This window comes from Crocodylus porosus, unplaced genomic scaffold (assembly GCF_001723895.1).
Source record: "Crocodylus porosus isolate Cpor-Errol unplaced genomic scaffold, CroPor_comp1, whole genome shotgun sequence".
Taxonomy (NCBI): domain Eukaryota; kingdom Metazoa; phylum Chordata; order Crocodylia; family Crocodylidae; genus Crocodylus; species Crocodylus porosus.
In genome coordinates this window covers 41,705,153-41,725,272 of record NW_017728886.1, presented here as the reverse complement: position 1 = coordinate 41,725,272, position 20,120 = coordinate 41,705,153, and the positions used below count along the sequence as shown (strand labels likewise).

The window sequence follows — 20,120 nt, the reverse complement described above, 5'->3', positions numbered from 1 at the left end:
GGGGGCGGGGAGCAGCTCTTGCTGCTGTGTGTACCCTGGGAGGGCATGAGGCATTGGTGGGGGCAGGCTGGGGCCTGCACCAAGTTCTTCCCAACAGGTAGGGGGTTGGGTCACACTGTGCTTGAGGCAGACTGCGGCACTGGCAGGGGGGCTCCAGCCACCCCAAATTTCACTGTAGCCCCCATACCCCTCCCAGCGCTGCCACTGCTTGTCCACCCCGAGTGCAGCATGGCCCAGCCCCCCCAGCCTGCAACTGCAGCCTGCCTTGCCTCACCCATACCCATACCCTCCACCACAACAGACTTACCAGCTGCACGCTGTGCTCCTCACTGCCTGAGTGCTGTGCTGCAGCTGTGCGTACGCATGGGCATTTGTCAATCAATTTATCAAGCACATTAAGCCAATTTCAGATATAGTAAATTTTCCTTACATCGGTGCCAATCTGATATAGCACCGATGTATTAGTGCACCTCTACAATTTTTACAACCGTTGACATGACTTCTAACCTCTGGAAAGAGCATTTCTAGTTACAAAAGCTGGCTGTCTGGTTTTGAATTGAATCAACAGCTTTTCTAATGGATTCATGTTTGTCTGCTTCATTGACTTAAGAGAATTTGGCTTTGTGCTTGATTGTGAAATGGCTCTGGACACTAGAAATATGAGATACCACACTTTCTCTGCACAGACGACAAGCAACACAATTCCCTTGCTGAAATGATATAACAGAGGAAAATAAACTGATTAATATGAACCGGTTTGAGAGAGCAAAAATTGAGCATGAATACATTTAACAGAGCAAAATAAACTGAATAATATGCAACGTTAAACTCTCAGTTTGCAAAGCACAGAAATCAGCACCAGTACCAACACCAACAGGCTACTCAGCTATCTACAGCCCACAGCCCCACGCTTCCCTCATATATGCAGAGAGGAAGGGACACAGATAGGGGGCTCATGCCTGCATCCCCTGGCACCACCACCCCCCACACACTGTTCCCTTCCTATCCCAGTGTCCTCCTGCTGGCAGCATCACACCCTTCCCCACTTCTACAGACCCAGCAGACACTGGGTCTTTGTTTTGCTGATCCCACCCCATGTGTACAGTGGTGCTGAGGTTCACAAAGCTTCGCAAACTCAGCCACAGGCACCTAGGGCTGGGTCAGCAGAATGCAGACTGCCCTGGTTCCTGCCGCAGTGCCAGAGAGCTTGGAGCAGCAACTTAAAAACTTTTTTTTTTAAACCTTTTCTTCAGCACATCTTCTGGTGTGCTGAGGAAAATGTCTTCGTATGCCACTAATTGGCAAGCATGTTGGCAGTTTCCTATCCTGGATCTAGATAAAATGTCACAAGAAGGAAGGCTGTAGGCAGTGCAGAAATACATAAGCAAAGGTGGCCCTAGATCCTTCCCTCCTCCTCCTGTGCAGATGGCAGCATCCTGGATTTGAGAGTTGTATCATGCCTACCATAATCCATCCAGGATTAAGGACAACAAAAAGTCCTTTTTCAAGTACATTGGGAGCAAGAAGAGGGCACTAGGTGATGTAGGGCACCTGCAAGACACAAACGGTAATCTTGTGGCTACACCAGACAAGAAAGCCAATATTTTTAACAGTTTCTTTGCCTCTGTTTTCTTGAACGGGAACCAGGATATCCCACCTACCAGAGGCAGGGACAATCTTAGGGATAGCACTGTCAGGCCTTCAGTCAGTGCAGATGTAGTTAGGGATCTTCTGGAAGGGCTAGACATTTTTAAATCTGCAGGTCCAGATGCCCTCCACACAAGGGTGTTGAGGGAGCTGGCAGGGGTCATCACAGAGCCCTTGGCCCAGCTGTATGAGCAATCGTGGTCATCTGGCCAGGTGCCGGGGGATTGGAAACTGGCTAATGTGGTCCCAATTTTCAAGAGGGGGAGGAAGAAGGACCCAAGTAACTATAGGCCTGTAAGCCTCACCTCGGTGCTCGCAAAGATCTTGGAGAGAATCATTAAGGAGCACATCTGTGGGGGGCCTGCAGGGGAGATCATGTTCAGGGGCAATCAGCATGGGTTCATCAAAGGCAGGTCCTGCCTGACCAACCTGATTGCCTTTTATGACCAAGTAACTAAATCCTTGGATGATGGTGTCGCCATGGAGGTAGTCTTTCTGGACTTTAAGAAGGCCTTTGACACTGCCTCTCACCCCATCCTCATTAATAAATTAAGCAACTTTGGCATTGATGGGTAAAAAAATGGTTGATGGGACACACCCAGAGAGTAGTGGTGGATGGGTTGTACTCAGCCTGGCAAGGTGTGAGCAGTGATGTACCCCAGGACTCGGTCCTCAGGCCCGCACTGTTTAACATCTTCATAAGTGATTTGGACAGCGTGCTTTTCCACCCCCTCGTCCAAGTCTGCTGATAACACTAAGATGTGGGGTGAGGTGGACACACTTGAAGGGAGAGAGAGGCTGCAACTAGATTTTGACACACTACAAAAGTGGGCAGATGAGAATAGGATGGGGTTCAACGTATACAAATGCAGGGTGCTGCACTTTGGGAGAAGGAATCCACAGCATACATACAGGCTGGGGAGTTCCCCTCTTGAAAGCACAGAGGTGGAAAGGGATCTTGGAGTCATTATCGACTCCAAGATGAACATGAGCCGCCAGTGCCAGCCATACCCTGTCATGCATCCAAAGGTGCATCTCAAGCCAGTCCAGAGAGGTGATACTCCCCCTCTATGCGACTTTGGTCAGGCCACAGTTGGAGTACTGCGTCCAGTACTGGGCGCCGCACTTCAGAAGGGATGTGGCCAGTCTGGAAAGGGTTCAGAGGAGGGCCACCCGCTTGGTGAGAGGGCAGCAGGACAGGCCTTATGAGGAGACACTGAGGGACCTGAACCTGTTCAGCCTCAGCAAGAGGAAGCTGAGGGGGGACCTGGTGGCTGCCTACAAACTCATCAGGGGAGATCAACAGCAAATAGGTAGAGCCCTTTTCTCCCCAGCACCACCCGGGGTGACAAGGAACAATGGTAATAAGCTGATGGAGAATAGGTTTAGGTTAGAGATCAGAAGGCAATATTTTACAGTTAGGGTGGCCAAAATCTGGAACCAGCTTCCCAGGAAAGTGGTCCTCGCCCCTACCTTGGGCAAATTCAAGAGGAGGTTGGATGATCACCAGTTTGGGGTCTTGTGAACCCAGCATTCATTCCTGCCTGTGGCAGGGGGTCAGGCTAGATGATCTGTTCACGTCCCTCCTGACCCTAGCTACTATGAAACCATGAAACTATATAAAGGACTTGTCTTGCTCCAGTACTTTAGATTGTCTTACATAAAATCTTCATATTATACAGTTATTAGAAATCATTTTGAGGGAGTAATGAACAATATTTGAAAACATCTTAAAAAGCAGTTCATTCATCAGTCTAAAAGAAAATATTTCATAAGAGCGTTTTTTTCCCAGTTTTTCCCAAAATTTCCAATTTTTCCATTGGAAAAAGGTCCTTGGAAAAAACAGGAAAAAAAAATTTCTTCCCAAATTTTTCTGTTTTATTTTTCCAGGACTTCACATCTCTGTAACACTACTAGCCAGACCATGTTCTAAATTGTACAAAGATTGACAACCTGTGGTCCACAAATCAGATTCAGCCTGCAAGATTTTATCTGGCCTGACAAAAGCCAGCTGCGTGCTCATTGCTCGCCTCCTTTTCCTCTCCCTGGGATCCCACACAGCAGATCTCTGCAGACCCTCTGATCCCACATTCCCCAAGGAGGAATGAGCCAAGCACACACAAAACTCACACTAGCTGCTTCTGCAACATGTAGGCATCTCCTAGAAGCCCTGGCAAGCAGCCTGCCCGCACACAGCTTGGGCAGTAGCATGCCATGCAGCACATGCAATGTCCTGGGCAAGTTGAGGGACCTGCTCTGACTCCAGTGGGCAATGACTGGTCAAATTAAGGAGCCTCTCCTGTGGACAGCTACGACTTCCCGGCTGCACTCATTTGTGTTGTTGTCAGTGAAAGGTTGCCAATTCCTGGTAGAGCTCACTGCAACCCTAAGAAGTCTCTGTTCTGGCCAATTAAAGTGGTGTTGACAAAGAAGAAGTCTTAAGTCTTTCCTATAATAGGGCAGGAGTTTTGTTGCAGCCATGACAGTTTAGGAAAGGTATGAAAAGTAACACGGATTTTATGTTGACATCTTTTATTGGACTAACCGTATAGCTGGAAATGTCAGAGGCTTTCCTACACAGAGACTTCTGGATCACCTGAAGGGCGCTGCATGCCCAAAAGCTCATCTAACACCTGCCAGCTATACACTGGGTGCAGTAAGAGATAGCACCGGGCCGGAACCGGGGGGGGAGGGGCGAACCCTCCTGCGCCCTCTCCCTTCGCATCCCAGAGCCGCCGCCCGCAGGGAGACGCTATGGGGCCTTACGTATGCGCAACCAAGGCTGACCCACACACCACCGCTCTCACCTTCACTGCGCGCGGCCTGCGGCCCTCGCGGTACTTGGCGCGCGAGGCGCAGACGTCCCGCTGAGCGTGATGCCCGCACGCGCCCCCGACCTCACCACCCGCCGCCGCCATTTTGCGTCTCTACCCTCCGCGCCTGCGCCCGGCGGCTCCCAGACAGCAGCCAATCAGGGAAGGGCGGGGCTATTGATTTCCCTTCATTGGCTCTGGGGAGAAAGTGTCATCAGGCTGGATGAGACTCGCCGCATCCCTGGACTGGAGTGAGCCAATGAGAGAGAGGGAGGGAGTGGGAGGCGCGACCCCCTTGGCCTGCGGTGGGCCGTACCAATGTGTGCGGGCGGGCAGGGGTGCGGCTTGTTAGAGACCTGGACTTTGTCGTCTGCCGGCGGACGGGGGAGCTGCGCGTGGCGCCGCCCCGAGAGTTCGGCCCGGCCCGGCCCGGCCCAGGCCGCGTGCCGCGTGGCGGGGCCCGCCAGCATGTGGGGCAGCGGCGGCCCCAGCGGCGCAGCGGTGACTGTCGCCGTGTGCGGCAGCCGGAACTGTTTCCTGCACCTGCCCGCGGCGCTGGTCGCCCGCCTCCGCCTGCAGCAGGTACGGGACGGCTCCATACGCGGCCTGCGGGGTGTCCTCGGCAGGGATTGTGGGATACGCACGGTCCGCCCCAGCTGCCATGGTGACGGCAGCGCTCCCCCCACCTCTCGTGACGTCACTGCCCGCGGGGGCGAGGCACGGGCACCATCCGGCCGGGGACCAGCCCCGCCGCAGGGTCTGGCCCCGCAGCCTGCGCCCAGCCCCCGGGGACGGGAGGTCGTGGCCGGGGGGACGAGGATTGTTATAGTTGTACGATACTTTCGTCCCTTGTAGGATGTGAGTTGGGTAATAGTCCCAGTGCTCAAAATGTATGATCAGTTTTGAACCGCAGAATTCGAGAACTCTTGGGTCAGAGATGGTAACTAAAACATTATCTTGTGATTTCTTAGTTGGAATAATAAAAGGTATCATCTCTGAACCAGGAGTTCTTGAGTTTTGCATTTCTTTTTGTCTCAGACCAAATACATCCGTGATCAGTTTTGAGGCAGTTAATGGATGCAGCATATGCCAAGCCCAAGTTCCTCTCGAAGAGTCTTATCTAGGATTACCATGTTTCCAGTTTCAAAAAAGAGGATGCCTGTTGGGGGCAATGATATGCCCATGCCCTGCTTCTGCCCCTCACTCACAACCCACAATCCTCCTCCCCCAGATCATGCTGCTGTTCCTCAGTCCCAACCCACAGCTCCCCGCAGCCTGTCCTGGCTGGTGCCCCTCTGTCCTTACCCGCAGCCCCCTGGCGCTGCCCATTCCCTGCGGTCTCGACCCACAGTCCCTTGTTCCCCCCGCACCATGTCCCTCACTACCAGCCTGCAGCCCCCTACCCCCCCAGCCCTGCTGGAACCCTCTCACATTCAGCCTGCAGCCCCCTTACCCCCTGCCCCTCCAGCCCTACCATTTTCCCTCACTCCAGCTCTACAACCCCCTGGCTGGCCCCATAGCTCCCTGCTGCCCCTTCCCCTCTCCCTTCGACTGCTGGAGCAGCAGGCACCTCCCCTGTCCTCTGCAGCCCAGTGCCAGGGACAGCTCCAGTGCTGAACAGAGCAAAATCCCAAATCCCAGACATTGCTGATATTTAGAAAAAACAGCTGGACAGAGATGGAAGGACTCAAAAAGAAAAAAAAAACAGATGTATGGTAACTCTAGTCTTAACTGACTTTTGGGTTTGCTGTCAGCAATTGTTATGGCAGCTTGCCTTGAAATAAAGAAACACTTCACCTCTGATGACCCAGTTCCCACTCAGAGGCGACTTACAGTGAGCAATATAAAGTAAATACAAAGAAGACTTGTTTGCATACTTGTTTGCATATTTTTTCAGTGTACGTTACTTTTTCAACAAATATGATTATTTTGAGCTTCCAATACAGTAGTTTTGTATCTAAGGGAAATGCTGCCAAGCACTGCTGCTATAGGTAGAGCCTCATACCTAAAGAGAGTCCCATTCAGTGTAGGATGTAGTCCCTTCCCCGCCCTTTCAAATACAAGAAGGTTGCAGTGAAAACGCAGCATACACTATCAAGGTCTGGACACAAACCCTTTGCGTCACCCACAGATATTAATAATAGGAAAACATTTCAAGGAAAAGATGCAATTCGATTCCCTCACAAGATTAAAGGGACAAGGAGACTCATTTACGAGTTGATAAAAAGTGTGTGCACTTTTGCTAGAAAGCAGCATCAGTGGCCTTGAAATAAATCTTGTTAACATTTTCCTGTTTTCAGCAAAATTCCTCAAGTGCAGAAGAAAACTGTCATGGGAATGGAACTGGTCCATTTTAATGCAAACGTATTTTCACACTGCTAAGTAAAAGGAGTGGGAGGGGATGGGGGCTGTGTTGAAGAGCTGTGTATTACAGGAACTCTAACTGCTGGCTTTTTCCTTGCCAAACTGAAACAGCCAGCTGGTATGAATTCAAAAAACTTTCTGTGAAAATAGCAAGAGGAAATGGTGGGGTTTTTGGTTTTTTGTTTTTTTTCCTAAGTCCCACAATCCCAACCTGAATGTAGTTGACCATTTTGGTCACTTGCTTTCTCAGCCAACCAGCAATTCGTGTGTGGGAAAGCATAACAGAGGAGATGATGCATTTCATCCAAACAGGTTTTATTTTTCAAGTTTTTCATCATTTAAAGTGGAATCTATCAGACACAGGATAAGTGAAACAAAAAAATCTATCTGAACAATAAAGTGTATGTAGGAGGTTGATAAAAAAAAAAACCTAGGCTTCATTTTTCAGTTAAGCCATCTGATATGGGCCAGGATTACTACTTTCAATTAATTTTTTTGTCCCAAGGAACTGTACGAATATTCCTATTTAATGCAGTTAATGGACCAAATAAGTTCACTGGGACAACTGATAAGTATACAGTACACACCCACCCACACATGCACACCTGTAAAACAAAGTCTAAACAGACAGATTTTTAGACAAATACGTTGAAGAAAGAAATAAAGTTAAAAGGTTGTTAGGAAGAAGGAATATACAAGATAAACTGTGGAAGGTTTGGGTGGTACAGAACACCCATTAATTTCCTGATGTGTTCTAAACATTTTTCTGTGACTAAAGATGGGCTAAGAGCATATGTTTGAGGGAAGATTGAGAGACTGTGTGACATGCAGGGTCATGTTGGACAGTCCAAGAAATAGAAAGCATAGGAATTGGTATGGGGGCATGCTTGTGGGAGAAAATGAGAAACTGGAGTTGAGAGGCAGGATTGACAGAGCCAGAAGGCAGTCATAAATAAGATGTAACAGTGGCACTTTAGATCAATTTTTATTGGCTACACATTGTTATACTCTTCTCTCTTCCTTTTTAAATAGTTTCTGCCTCTTCTGTGTTTTACTTGGGCCTTTCCTAGTTTTTAGCATCAGTAGCTTGATAACCCTTTACAGATGTTTCATTTGTTTAGACTGAAGCCTGCCTCTGGACATGCAGTAGTATGTAGCTGCTTAAGTTAGTCTTAAAACTGTCTTTGAGTTCCATAATATCTTTAAAGATATTGTGCCTCCAAGGAAAATGAATGGCTGTGGAATGGTTGGCTAGGCTGTAGTATGGCAGAGAAGGGCATGAAGGTTACAATAAACTGGAAGCTGAATACAAGCCAAAAGTGAGCTCTTGTTGCCAAAAAAAATGAAAGCATACTGGGTTGTGTTAACAGGAGTGTCACTTGCAAACCAAGGGAAGTGATTTTTATGCTGTAATTAGCACTGGTGAGGCCTCACCTGGAATACTGCATCCTGTTCTGAGCTTCACACTTCAAGAAGGACATGGACAGATTGGAAAGAGTCCAGTAGAGAGCACCAAAAATTATTAGTCGTCTAGGAAGTAAGACTTACAAAGAAAGGCTGACAGAGCCCGAGGTATTTAGTCTGGAGAAGAGAAGACTGAGAGTGGGACTTAATAACAGTCTTCAAATACCAGTTTGGAACTGTGTGTGCTATCCTGAAATGCTGTTATAGAGAGGGTGGAGATGGGCTTTTCTCTGTGGCTGTAGGGGACAGGACTAGGAGCAATGAATTCAGACCTCACCCAATTAAATTTAGGTTGGCAACCAGGAGGAACTTTTTGACTATGAGGGTGGTCAAGCATTGGAACAGGCTACTTAGAAAAATTGTGGAACCTCCATCCTTGGGAAGTTTTTAAAAGTAGATTAGACCAACACTTGGCTGGGCTGCTTTAGTCAGGGAAGATCCCGCCTTGAGCAAGGGGCTGAGGGAAGGGACTTTGTGAGGCCCTTTCCAGCACTACTTTCCTGTGATACCTCCATTCCCATAAATGTAGGTTTCACATTTTTCTTTAAAGGATTTCTTCCAATCACATGTGGTTGCTCTTTCTTTGGAATTATGATAGCCGTCAATTTATGATAGCTTGCAAATTTACTCATGTGAATATCCTTACTGAACCTAATGGAAAATTTGTCACCGACACCAAGTTTACCCTTATTCAAGAACACTTTGATATACATATTTAAGTCTCATTAATCCCCAATAATAGAGCAAGACTGAAGCACAAACCTATGTTCTTTTCTTAATTGAGGCCAGGTATTTCATGGACATGCTTAATTCATTCAGTTTCATTTTTGGTTGATATATACTATTAAAGGAGCAGTGTTTTGAAAACATCACTAGAAATTAAGATTAAATTAATAGAAACGAAGAAATAAAAACATCTTTAAAATTTTAAGAACAAGAATTTTGAGAGAACCTCTTGACTCAAGAATCTTGGTAACTTTTACGAAAAGGAACATTTTCTGAAGTCTGCTACTGAAAATGGCTTAAACTCCCTTTGCTGAATCATTGCAAACTTCTCATAGAACTGTTGCAAAGGTTGCAGGCATTAAAAAGTGCTGCCTGGAGAGTCCAGAAATAAACTTTTAAGTTTCTTTTAAGATTTCTTTTAGATCTTTGATTAGACAAATGCAAGACTGATTAGACAATCAGAAATCTGATTAGACAAACAGGCCTTGTTTGACTGGAATAATTTTATTTAAATTGTTTTAAATTAATTTGGTTTTCTTCTCTGAAATGAACAGGGCCAAGCTGTGAAAGTCTCCTGGGGTCCCCAGCCCGTATTTTTGAGTTGGATGGAAATCAGACATCAAAGTTACCGTGATGGAAATATTGCTGAAATTAACAGACAGCTAGCAGAGAAACTTGGTATTACACATGGGGATCAGGTCTGGAATAAAGCTTTTTTATTTTTTAAACAAATCAAAGATGATCATATAAAATTCTGAAGTAGTACTGTGTACAGCTTAGACTACAGTCTTTCAATTTGTTCCTTAAAGGCAGACCACTCCCATTGATTTTATTGGCATTCCTTATAGTAAAATCAATACATCATCCACCTGGGATAAAATGCTGAAATAGGGACTTGAGTCCAGTTCCTGAAAGTACTTATGCACAGAAGTCAGTAGGACTGCTGAAAGCAGTTACTCTGAACTTTTTTTAGCTTCACGATTCCTTTCCATAACTTGTGTGAATTGAGCAACACCCCATTTTCAACAACTAATTAATTTATTACAGGGTTTACCTGCTTTGAAGGAGGCAGGTAATGAGGAGGGGGCAGGGAGCAGCTAGGCAGGAGGACACCCTTGCCTGCCTTATCTGCTTATCTCTTCACACCTGAAGCCTGAGATAGCCTTTATCTGCTTATCTCCTCATACTTCTTGCCACAACCCTATCAGATGATCTGGGCACTCCAGAGTGCTTCAACACCCTAGTCAAAAACCACTGGCTTTAAGTGTATGAACATAAGCAGGTGTATAAGTCTTTAATGTGGGATTAGTGCAACGCAAAGGGGAAAATATTTTTAAAAAACAATGAAAGAAGTTGAGAATTGTGTTCATGTTGATAAGAACTATTTTCCCTGGAGCTCTTGCCATTTGTATTAATTATCCATTTATTCCTTACTTCTCTGTTTGACTTATTTTTGCTCTAAGTTATTACCCCTTTTCTCTTCCCCAGTTTCTCTGGCTGAAGAATCACTATAAATGGTCTGCATATTGTTAGCATGTTCTCGTTCTCACCCTAAGTCAGGGCTGTCCAGCCAGCAGCCTGTGGGGCACATGAAGTCTGTGAGGTGTTAAGTTGTAGCCCTTGGACTCTTATCCAACCTCTGCTGCAACAGCAGCCAGGCTCCTCATCCTTCCTCTGGTTTTCACTGTCTGCATGGCAGAGCAGTGTGACATGGCCCAGGGAGCTAAGGGTGAGTCCAGGGCCATGCAAGTTATACCATAGGGGTGGGGAGAGCACCCACGTGGGCTCAGGGTGTACGTACAGTACAGCAGTGGCAGGTAAAGAGGGCCCTTGCGGGTGTGTGATGCAACACTGAAAGGGGGGCTATGGATGCATGTTGCTACAGGCAGAGGGGGGAAGGGGTGAATCATCCATGCATCACATGGCCTAGGGGACCCCTGTCTTGCCCTGGTGTGGCTTGTGGACATGGAGTTCTTGCTGGTGCACCCTATAGGGCGTTTGCCTCCAGGCCACTTAGGAGTTAGACATCCCTGTTCAAGTGATGCCAAGAGAAGTTGGAAACAAGCCCAGGAGATAGTAGACAGTCGAAGTTGTGTCTGTCCTGCCAATGGTCCAGCATTTTGGTGATGGAAGGTAGAAAATTAAATTAGCCCAGTCAGAGTAGTAGTTGCATTTTGCACCCAGCTGTTATATTTTATATATGATAAAACTTTACTTAGAGAAAGAAGGTCCAGCAGGGTACATTTTAGCTTAAGTATAGTGGTCACTTCAACTTTTTTTTTTTTCTTTTTTTTTTTGGGGGGGGTGGGTCTTCAAATTTATATAGCAATGAAAACAGTTATCCACCTGCAAGACTATAGGATATTTTAATATGAGATAATTTAATATTTAATAAGATATTATGGATCAGGAACAGAAATACATTTGTGCAGCATCATGTAGCAGCTTGATTGGCTATTTATTGTACTCTCATTTGAAACTTTTTTTCTCACTCCCTCTGAAACTTTTACAATTTAGCCCATAACTTATTCTGAAAATCTGACTTTTTTTTTTTTTTTTACTTCTCCCTAGATAATTGTTTTTTTTTTTTTTTTTTTACTTCTCCCTAGATAATTGCATTGGTTCAGCTGAGAACACTCTAAATGATCTTTTAGCTGTGTTCATGCCCATGTTTTTACATCTTATAATAACATATTACTTGTAGATGCTCAAAAAATGGTGGGAGGGGGGAAGTCATCTTCAAACTAAATCTCCAGAATAATCTGGCTATAGTTTGGTATTGTCCTTGCAAGCAGCCTTCAAACATGAGGAGAAACTCACCAAAAAATAGCCATGAAATGGTCAAATGAACAAGAAAAAACAGATAGTCCCATTAGCCTTTGAGGAATAGCATTTCATGACAAATATCCCTTTCTAGTAGGCCTGTGCAAGTAGGCAGCTATTCAGTCCGGTCACTTCGGATGCCAGGGATCCAGTCTGGAGCTCTGGACTGTGTTCCCACTTCGATCCGGCTGAAGCAGCTCCAAAGCTTCGGAGCTGCCTCAGAGATCCAGCCATAGGGTATAATGGGGAATCACTAAAATACCTGTAACTTTTATGTTTTTTGTCTGATTTGGATGAAATTTGCAGGGATGGTAGCCTCTGCTGAGAGCCTGAAGCCTGCCAAGTTTCAAGAAGATTGGTGCAGGGATTTGGGGGGAACTGCACCCCAAATTCTTGAAAGCAAAACTCATGTCACGTGTATGTGTTACACCACAGGTGCAGGGGTTCTGGGTTCTGGGGCCCTGCACCTCTAGCTGCTGACAGACAAAACTAGTGACATGGGTGCTTGTGCAACTGACTCTGTCTGTCTTGGGGCAGTTGATTGTCTATATTAATTCTTTCCTCTCCTTAGTCTGTGATTTTGTAGGTGTTAATTGTTGCTAATTAACTGGTTACATTAGCTAGCATTGTATTGAGCTGGTCCCTGAGTGAATCATGATTGATTGGTAACTTGTAACACAGTAGTTTAACAGCTAGGCCTGCAGTAGTTCCACCCCCAACCCGCTCCCCTGGCCCCAAGACAGACACAGTTGCACAAGCACCCATGTCACAAGTTTTGTCTGTCAGCAGCCAGAGGTGCAGGGCCCCAGAACCCCCCCACACCAGTCTCCTTGACAGCTGGCAGGCTTTGTAGCCGCAGCAGGGGCTACCATTCCTGCAGCTTTCACCCTGCTTCACTTTAACACACACAGTGGCACCCATGTCACGAGTTTTACTTGCCTGTGTCAGGTCCCTACTGGGGAGAAGGGAGTGCCTTTACACCCCGCGGGTGTTTGCCAGTCTCTTCCCTGTGCATAGTACCCTCAGTCAGCTGGGAGTGGCTCTCACTTCTGTATTTCTGCCTGCCATGACTTTTTCTTGATGGTTCTTGAAGATGTAAAGGAAAGGGGAAGAGAGGGAGGGCTGATGCCACCGCTCCAAGCACTGCCAGTTGCTGGTTCACCCTCAGATCTCTGCACCGGCGAAGAGAAAAAAACGGCAAATGAACTGAGAAACTGAAAAGAAAATTTATTGGACCCAGAGGGTCCCTTTCCGGGTTTGTCAGAGCCCAGACAACTCCTTCTACTCAGTCTGTCTTCTCACGGATGGCTGAGCTTTCCCTGTGGGGACGGATCAGGTCTCCTCTTTACCTATATTGCCACCACACCAGGCTTGATTGTTTCCAGGAGGCAGTTAATCAGGGTAAGGCATACTTTGCGAGGGAGCAGCCACTTCTTCCTCCCTCTTCTTAGTTGATTTCAGCCACGTCCAGAGCTGATGATCTACCGGAGGAGAGCCACTTGAGATCCCCCAAGGGAGAGAAAAAAAAAGGGATTGGAGAGAACCAGGCTGGGACAGAGCAAACCCTGCATCTCTTGTTCCTTTACCTTGATTGCCAGCATATCCAGCTTGATTAGAGAGCAGCAGCAATCAATTAACAGAAAAAAATGTTGAGCCAAGGGAGAGAGCGCCTGTATTCTTTTACTCTCTCTGTCCCTTGGATGAGGGCTCCTCTGAGCCCGCAAGCCTCCCAGTCTCTTCTGCACTCCCAGGAGTTTCAGTCTAGGGCAAGACGTGGCCGTCCTTCACTCTGCCCGCCGGCTTCCATTTTTTTATTTTCCCTCTCTGGTCCTCTGCCTGGCCCCAGGTATTGCTCCAGCCTCTGCGATCCCCTCAATCTGCTTCACCTGGCAAGATATTAAAGCAGATCTGGTGCATGCCAGCAGCTCCTGCTGTAGCGTGGAGACTTTACACTTGGAGGCCTTGAGCTCGTAGCCGGGAGGATGCACCGGGTGACTATCCCCTGTTCTTTCACAGTCTGCAGCTTGAGGTGCAAGTTTCCCCAAACCCCTGCACATATCTCCTTGAAACTTGGCATGCTTCGTAGCCTCAGCAGGGGCTACCACCCCTGCAGTTTTCACCCCGCTGTGTTGTAACACATAGATGTGACATGAGTTTTGCTTTCAAAAATTTGGGGTGCAGTTCCCCCTGAATCCCTGCACCAATCTTCTTGAAACTTGGTGGGGTTCATGCTCTCAGCAGACACTACCACCCCTGGAAACTTCATACAAATCAGACAAAAATATCAAAGTTATAGATATATCATTAATTCCTCATTATACCTTATGGCCAGAGCTCCCAAGTGGCTCCAAAGCAGCTCCGAAGCTCTTCAGAAGCTCTGAATTGCTTCAGAAAGCCTAACGAAGCCAGTGCTTCGATCCGGACATGCTGCTTCAGATGCCAAAGTGTCTGAAGCTTCTCCGGATCCAAAGCACAGTCTGAAGCCACACACAGCCCTACCTTCTAGTTACTGTTGTGTAGGAAGGAATGGATATTTTGCATTTTGACTGCATACACTGCAGATTTTAAAACTCTACAAGAGTCAGTTGCTTATTTTGGAGCAACTGATCTGTTGCCACAGTTTCCCAGAAGACAGGTAGTTGGGAGTTGTTTCATTTCATAAGAAAACTATTTAAAGGGAAAAAAATAAGACGTGTCATTGTCTTGAAAAGAGCTTATCTTTGTCAAATGAACAATTTAGTTTTAAAAAAGCAGCCTTTCTTTTTAATATATTGAAAAACATTTGCTTTTTCCTGAATACCAACAGCTTGCAGCATTGTTTTTGATGTTCAGCTTTACAGTTTCAAATGACATTTCTTGAAAACTGTGTTGTTGAAGAGTGGGTGTCATGTGGGAATGCTTTCTTAAAATAGTAGCTTTTTTCCTTTAAAATTAGTAGTTTCTTTTCATTTGTGCTTGTCTTATGTAACTGTGTACAATTGTATTCTTCAGTTTTCCAATTTCAACTGCATGTTTTTCAGGCTAATGTAAAATTTCAGAAACATACATTTATAAACTTTCCTTTTTATTGTGGTTTGATTTGGGATGATTTTCTTAATATAACCCATTAGTTAACTACAATTTATATGTGTTGAAACTTCATTGCTATATAATCAATTAATAGTACTATTGATACTGCTTCCTTTCACACTGTACTCATTCTTGTTTATTATAGAAAGTCCATATTCTTAATGCTGTTCATTCATACAATAATATTGAAATCCACAATCATTAAGAATGGACAATAGAACAGACTTAACTCTTTCAAATTAAAGATTCATTTAGATTTTATTTAAAAATAAGATAATTTAATATTTTTAAATGGTATTAACGTTTGACAGGTATTCCTTGAACCCTGTTCCCAAGTCCTATCCTGTCAGCAAGTAGAAGTGGAGCCCCTCTCTGCAGATGATTGGGAAATATTGGTAATAAGCAATTTAAATTGTTCATATTTTATGATTCATAATCCACTGACCTGTTTTTCTCCTCAAGATGTCATTTTTCTAAGTGTGGTGGTGTTAGATCACGTAGCTACCAATGCAATGCTGTGGCTGGCAAAGCAAACCAAATACTGGCATGCGTCTACTAATGCATCTCGAGCAAAACTAGGGACGTCATTATCCTGAATAAACTCCCCCAGAGATGGTACAAGCACCTACTCTGGATTCATTCAAAAGGTGTTTAGGTGTTTATCTTGCTGGTATCATTTGACCCCAACAGACTTCCTGCTTATGGCGGGGCGAGGGGCTGGACTCAATGATCTTGCAAGGTCCCTTCCAGCCCCTAATGCCTATGTCTATGTAGATTGTATCTGGGTAATTCAGATTTGACCTTGTAAAAGTGCATAACAGTTAGCATCTTAAATACAAGGTGTAACGTAGAGTATATGATTTCTAATAATGTAAAATTGTCTTAGGAGCTGCATGCTTCCTCTCTTGAAAGGCATCTCCTTGACCAGATTCGGATAGTATTTCCAAAAGCTGTCTTTCCGGTGTGGGTTGAGCAGCACACCCATATTTACATCCAAATCAGTAAGTGGCAACGGGAGCATTTTGGACAATAATACCAAGGGGTTAGTTTTTTGGGTTTGGGGTTTTTTTTGGTTAGATTGGATAAACTTTTATAAATCCATGTGCTTATATCCAGGTACACTAAAGCCAGCTGCTCCCTATGGGAGATTAGAACCTCACACAAAGCTGCTTGTATGTTCAAAAATGCGCCAAGATGAAGAAAACATCACCAATTTGTCTTCCTCGGGAAGTGACATTTTACCAGAACTATTTATCAAAAGTAAAATGGACCAAGGAGAAAAAATAATGGAACCTCTTGTCAAACAATCTAGTTTAAATCCAGGAGTCCTTGAACAGTGTACATCTGATACAAAAGTGGCAAGTATATGGGGTTTAATAAGGAACATTTTCTCTCCGACTTTGGAACACAAGCAAGAGACTTCCTCTGGTACTCTTGAGATAAGCACCTTGAAAGAAAAGCTATTGAACTTAATCCGTATGGATGCCATTTTCAGAGTATGTCAGTCTCAGCCTCCCAGCAAGCAGAACACATCAACATTTCAGAAACACAATGCTGTTCATGTTTTTCCATGGAATCTAGAGTATATTGAGTTAGAGCCTAATTTTAAAGTATCTTATGGGACGATTACTGCACTTCTCTCCCCCAGACAAAGGTGTCAAGAAGCAAAGCAGAATCTGCCAGTGGCGAAGCAAAAGCAGATGACCAGCCCACAAGACAGAAACCCATCTGGTTCTAGTAACAGTCAAGAATCCAATGAGATTTCTGTTGTTTCGATAATATGGACTGGTTTTGAAGACCTAAAGGATCCCATAAAATATAACAGGAATGTGGAAGCCATGCATGCTGGAAGAGTTTGGGTTAGTTTGAGCACAATAGGTTTGGATTTTTTATTAGATACTTTTGAGATCGCTTAATTAATATATTATTTGATTGTGTTGATTATGAGTTATTTTTTAAGTAAGATAGTAAAGACCAATACAGTGTACCCACTGTACCTGTTCTTTGCTAACCTTTGCTTTTTTTGAGTGACTTCCTCCTTTCAGTAGCCCTCTAACATGAAGGATCCATAACATAGGATGTCTCCCATCTTTTGTTTTTGCAGCAAAGATGAAAACGTTCTTTGACATGTATCTTAAAAACGAGGGAACCTGAAGATATCTATGTGTACATACATGTTACCCTTGCTGGAAAGCATGTGTTGGCCTCTAGCCTTCAACAGATGTTTCACGGCAATACATGAAGTGTGCCATTACTTTTAGAAATGTTTTTATACCTTGTATAAAAATTATATATATTTTTAATGTTTATTAACAACTGAATATTAAAAATGAAACCACAGTTAAAAAGCTAAAGGTCTTATTAGGACATCTCCATCTAGAAATGCTGTTATGAAAGGTGCCACAAGTCTTGGTTGTCTAACAGCTCAACTGTTGGCTTCTCTTGCTTCCCTGGAAGCAGCTGCTGGATCAGGAAAAATGGAATAAGAGCTTAAAAAGTCACTTTTTCAATGTTTTAACACAGTAGTGTCTAAATTCACTGTTCCTGCTAATCCACCATCCATTTCAGTGGGAATGAGAGCTGTTGCCAGCAGCAGAGTCATTTCAGTTGTCTCAGAGGCTTCAGTTTTGGATGCCAGCTGGGAATTGCAAGTGCAGCTTTCCAAATAGCACCAGCTGCTTGGCTCTGATAGACTAATATCCACTCCAACATGTTTCAGTTTAGAAACTCAACAAAATGAAAATAAAGTATTTGAAGACTATTTTTATTGAAAAGGGGAGCAAAAGGATTCAAGTGTTGGGGAAAAATCAATTCTGTCCATAACTGATGTAGCCCTATTTCACTCTGAGCAGTTTACCTCTCTAGACCTTGGTTTTCTAATTTGTAAACTGAGGTTAATGATACTTACCCTCCATAGTAAAGCTCATTGTGACCAATGCTGGTGCTATATAAAAGTTAAATAGTGATATGAAATATTTTATTATACTAAAAAAGCACACATTCTTGCTTCTCAGAGCCCCTCTACTTCTTCATAATTAAACAATAATTTGGATCATTTAACTGCCATTTCAAGCACAAAACTTGACTTCTTAAATTTAAAAGTAGGGGGGCACCAATATATCGTTCAGATATCGGATCAGCACTGATAACAGGAAAATTAATATTATCCGCAATCAGCTTTTGGCCAATAATGTCACTGATAAATGCTGTGTGCATGCACAAAGCCACAGCATGCACACAGCTTGGAGAGCAGCATCCTGGCAGTAAGTTTGTGGGGGGAAGGAGCATGGAGGAAGGGCATGGGGGGCAGATCAGGGCCCCCATAGTGAGGGAGGGAGTGGGGCAGGGGCAGGTGCTGCTCAGCTGGGGTGGTAAATGGGACCCTGGGGCCGGGTGCATGACAAAGCCATGGGTAGCTCATTTAGGGGAGGGAGGGCAGCTCCCTGCCACTGTGCACACCCCTGGGGAAGGCATGGGGGGGCATGTGCTCCCTGCCAAATTTGTGTGCGAGGCGAGAGTGGGCTGCAGGCTCGGGGCCAAGGGCTGCACCAGCATCTTCCTGGTGGGGGAACTGGGCCAGGGTTGCTCAACTGCATGGGACAGCCAATTGTGGCAGCACTGAAAGGGGTGGCTATGGGGAGGCTACAGGAAATTTTGGGGTGGCTGAAACCTTCCCACTAGCGCCATCCCTGTTCAGGGCACTCTACTCTGCTGCCTTTCTCTCGGGAGCTAGGTGCTGCAGGGTGGGCAGGGATACACGAAGGGTGGAGTGCCCTGAGCAGGGGCGGCACTGGGGTGGCTATAGCCACCCCCAAATTCCCCATAGCCACCCCTCTTATGCCCCCCATGCCTCTTCCGGAGTTTCGTGTAGGGGCAGGGAGCCAACACCCCTCTCCGCCCTCCCCCTTCACTACCCACAGCTCTTGTCCTGTTCTCCGCCTTGAAGTCCCATTCACTGCCCTGGCTGGGCAGCCACTCTCTTCTTCACCATGGGGGCCTCAGTCTGCCCTGCTCCACACACACCCCTTCTACCCCAACAGACTTACCAGCAGGATGCAGCACTCAACGCTGCTCGGCTTCGTTCCTGTAAATCAGTTATCAGATCAGTATTGGCCGATATGGCCAGTTAATGATTGGCTATTGGTATTGGCCAAGAAAACCTTTATTGGTGCACCTTTATTTAAAAGAATATGTGCTGGATTTTTAGGGTGTTTAAACTTTACCAGATTGTGATATTTTCATTACTAAAATCAGATGACTTCTGTAATGCTGCTGTCTAAAATCTAGCCCAAGTCAGTTGCCAAATGCAATACAACTGGCTGAGACAGTCATATGATTTTTAGTATTTAACAAAGAGAATCTTTAACAAATGGTTATTAGAACTGCAGAAATTTTGAGAAATAAGTACACTTTCCAAAGTTAAATTGTAATAATCAGGAAAGGATTTCTCATTTCAGATGTTTTTTTGTTTGTGTCTAAAGATATTATAATACATTAACAAGGTCTAACCATTTGTACAAGGACAAAGGAGTTAATTAAGGAGAAGAGAGTAGGAGGGAAAGAGGTTTCAATACTACTATGAGTTCAATTGTTTCCTTTTTAGTTCTGTTGTAGATTAAAACCATAAATTAGGTCAGGCTGATGATCACACGCAAAAATGCTGTCAGTGATGAAACAACTACCAGGTGAAGCCACTTGTGCCCTGTTATATCAAATTGTCTTCTAACCGTTTCTTGTCTGTTTATTTTTTCTTTTACATACTTACATTTCAGATTCCAGATGGCCTGAGAAAGAAACTGCATATAGAAATGCACGCATCTGTCAGAATTAAGTCACTGGAGTCATTCCCTAAAATTCCAGCATCTCTTAGATTGCAGCCCACACAGAACCTAGTGCGTTGGTATTCTCAGTAATTCTGCATGCATTTTAAACAGGTGGATTTACTGTGGTTAAGATTTATCAGTGTTGATGTTTACTATTTGTCAGGTGGTGGTTTGGGAACTTCATCTCACATAAGGTGGAGTACTGCGTCCAGTTCTGTGTGCCCCATTTCAGGAGGGACGTGGACAACATTGAAAGGGTCCAGTGGAGGGCCACCCACATGATCTGAGGACAACAGGGCAGCCCCTACATTGAAAGACTGCGGGACCTAAACCTGTTCAGCCTTCACAAGAGAAGGCTGAGGGGGGGACCTGGTGACTGTCTGTAAACTCA

At 45.1% G+C, this 20,120-nt stretch overlaps 3 protein-coding genes across 5 annotated transcripts in view; 2 read left to right on the top strand and 1 right to left on the bottom strand.

The window, feature by feature from the left end:
• RBM48 (RNA binding motif protein 48) overlaps positions 1–4,580 on the bottom strand; it is a 14,410-nt gene extending 9,830 nt beyond the window's left edge. For both annotated transcript variants that reach the window (XM_019533190.1, XM_019533198.1), the window contains exon 1: positions 4,455–4,580. In XM_019533190.1, the coding sequence (XP_019388735.1) occupies positions 4,455–4,565 (111 nt within the window). In that variant the 5' untranslated portion in view covers positions 4,566–4,580. The remainder of the gene's footprint in view (positions 1–4,454) is intronic.
• CDK6 (cyclin dependent kinase 6) overlaps positions 1–20,120 on the top strand; it is a 369,693-nt gene that overhangs the window by 254,829 nt on the left and 94,744 nt on the right. The window lies entirely within an intron of this gene.
• Positions 4,790–20,120, top strand: part of PEX1 (peroxisomal biogenesis factor 1) — a 45,999-nt gene continuing 30,668 nt past the window's right edge. Inside the window, exons 1-6 of one of the 2 annotated variants that reach the window (XR_002100705.1) lie at positions 4,790–5,042; positions 9,569–9,712; positions 15,218–15,301; positions 15,793–15,907; positions 16,023–16,765; positions 19,679–19,798. Coding sequence is in view for 1 of the 2 variants with exons in the window: in XM_019533167.1 (XP_019388712.1) it covers positions 4,929–5,042; positions 9,569–9,712; positions 15,218–15,301; positions 15,793–15,907; positions 16,023–16,765; positions 19,679–19,798 (1,320 nt within the window). In the remaining variant the exon portion in view is untranslated. The remainder of the gene's footprint in view (positions 5,043–9,568; positions 9,713–15,217; positions 15,302–15,792; positions 15,908–16,022; positions 16,766–19,678; positions 19,799–20,120) is intronic. The other variant, XM_019533167.1, reaches the window with a different exon arrangement.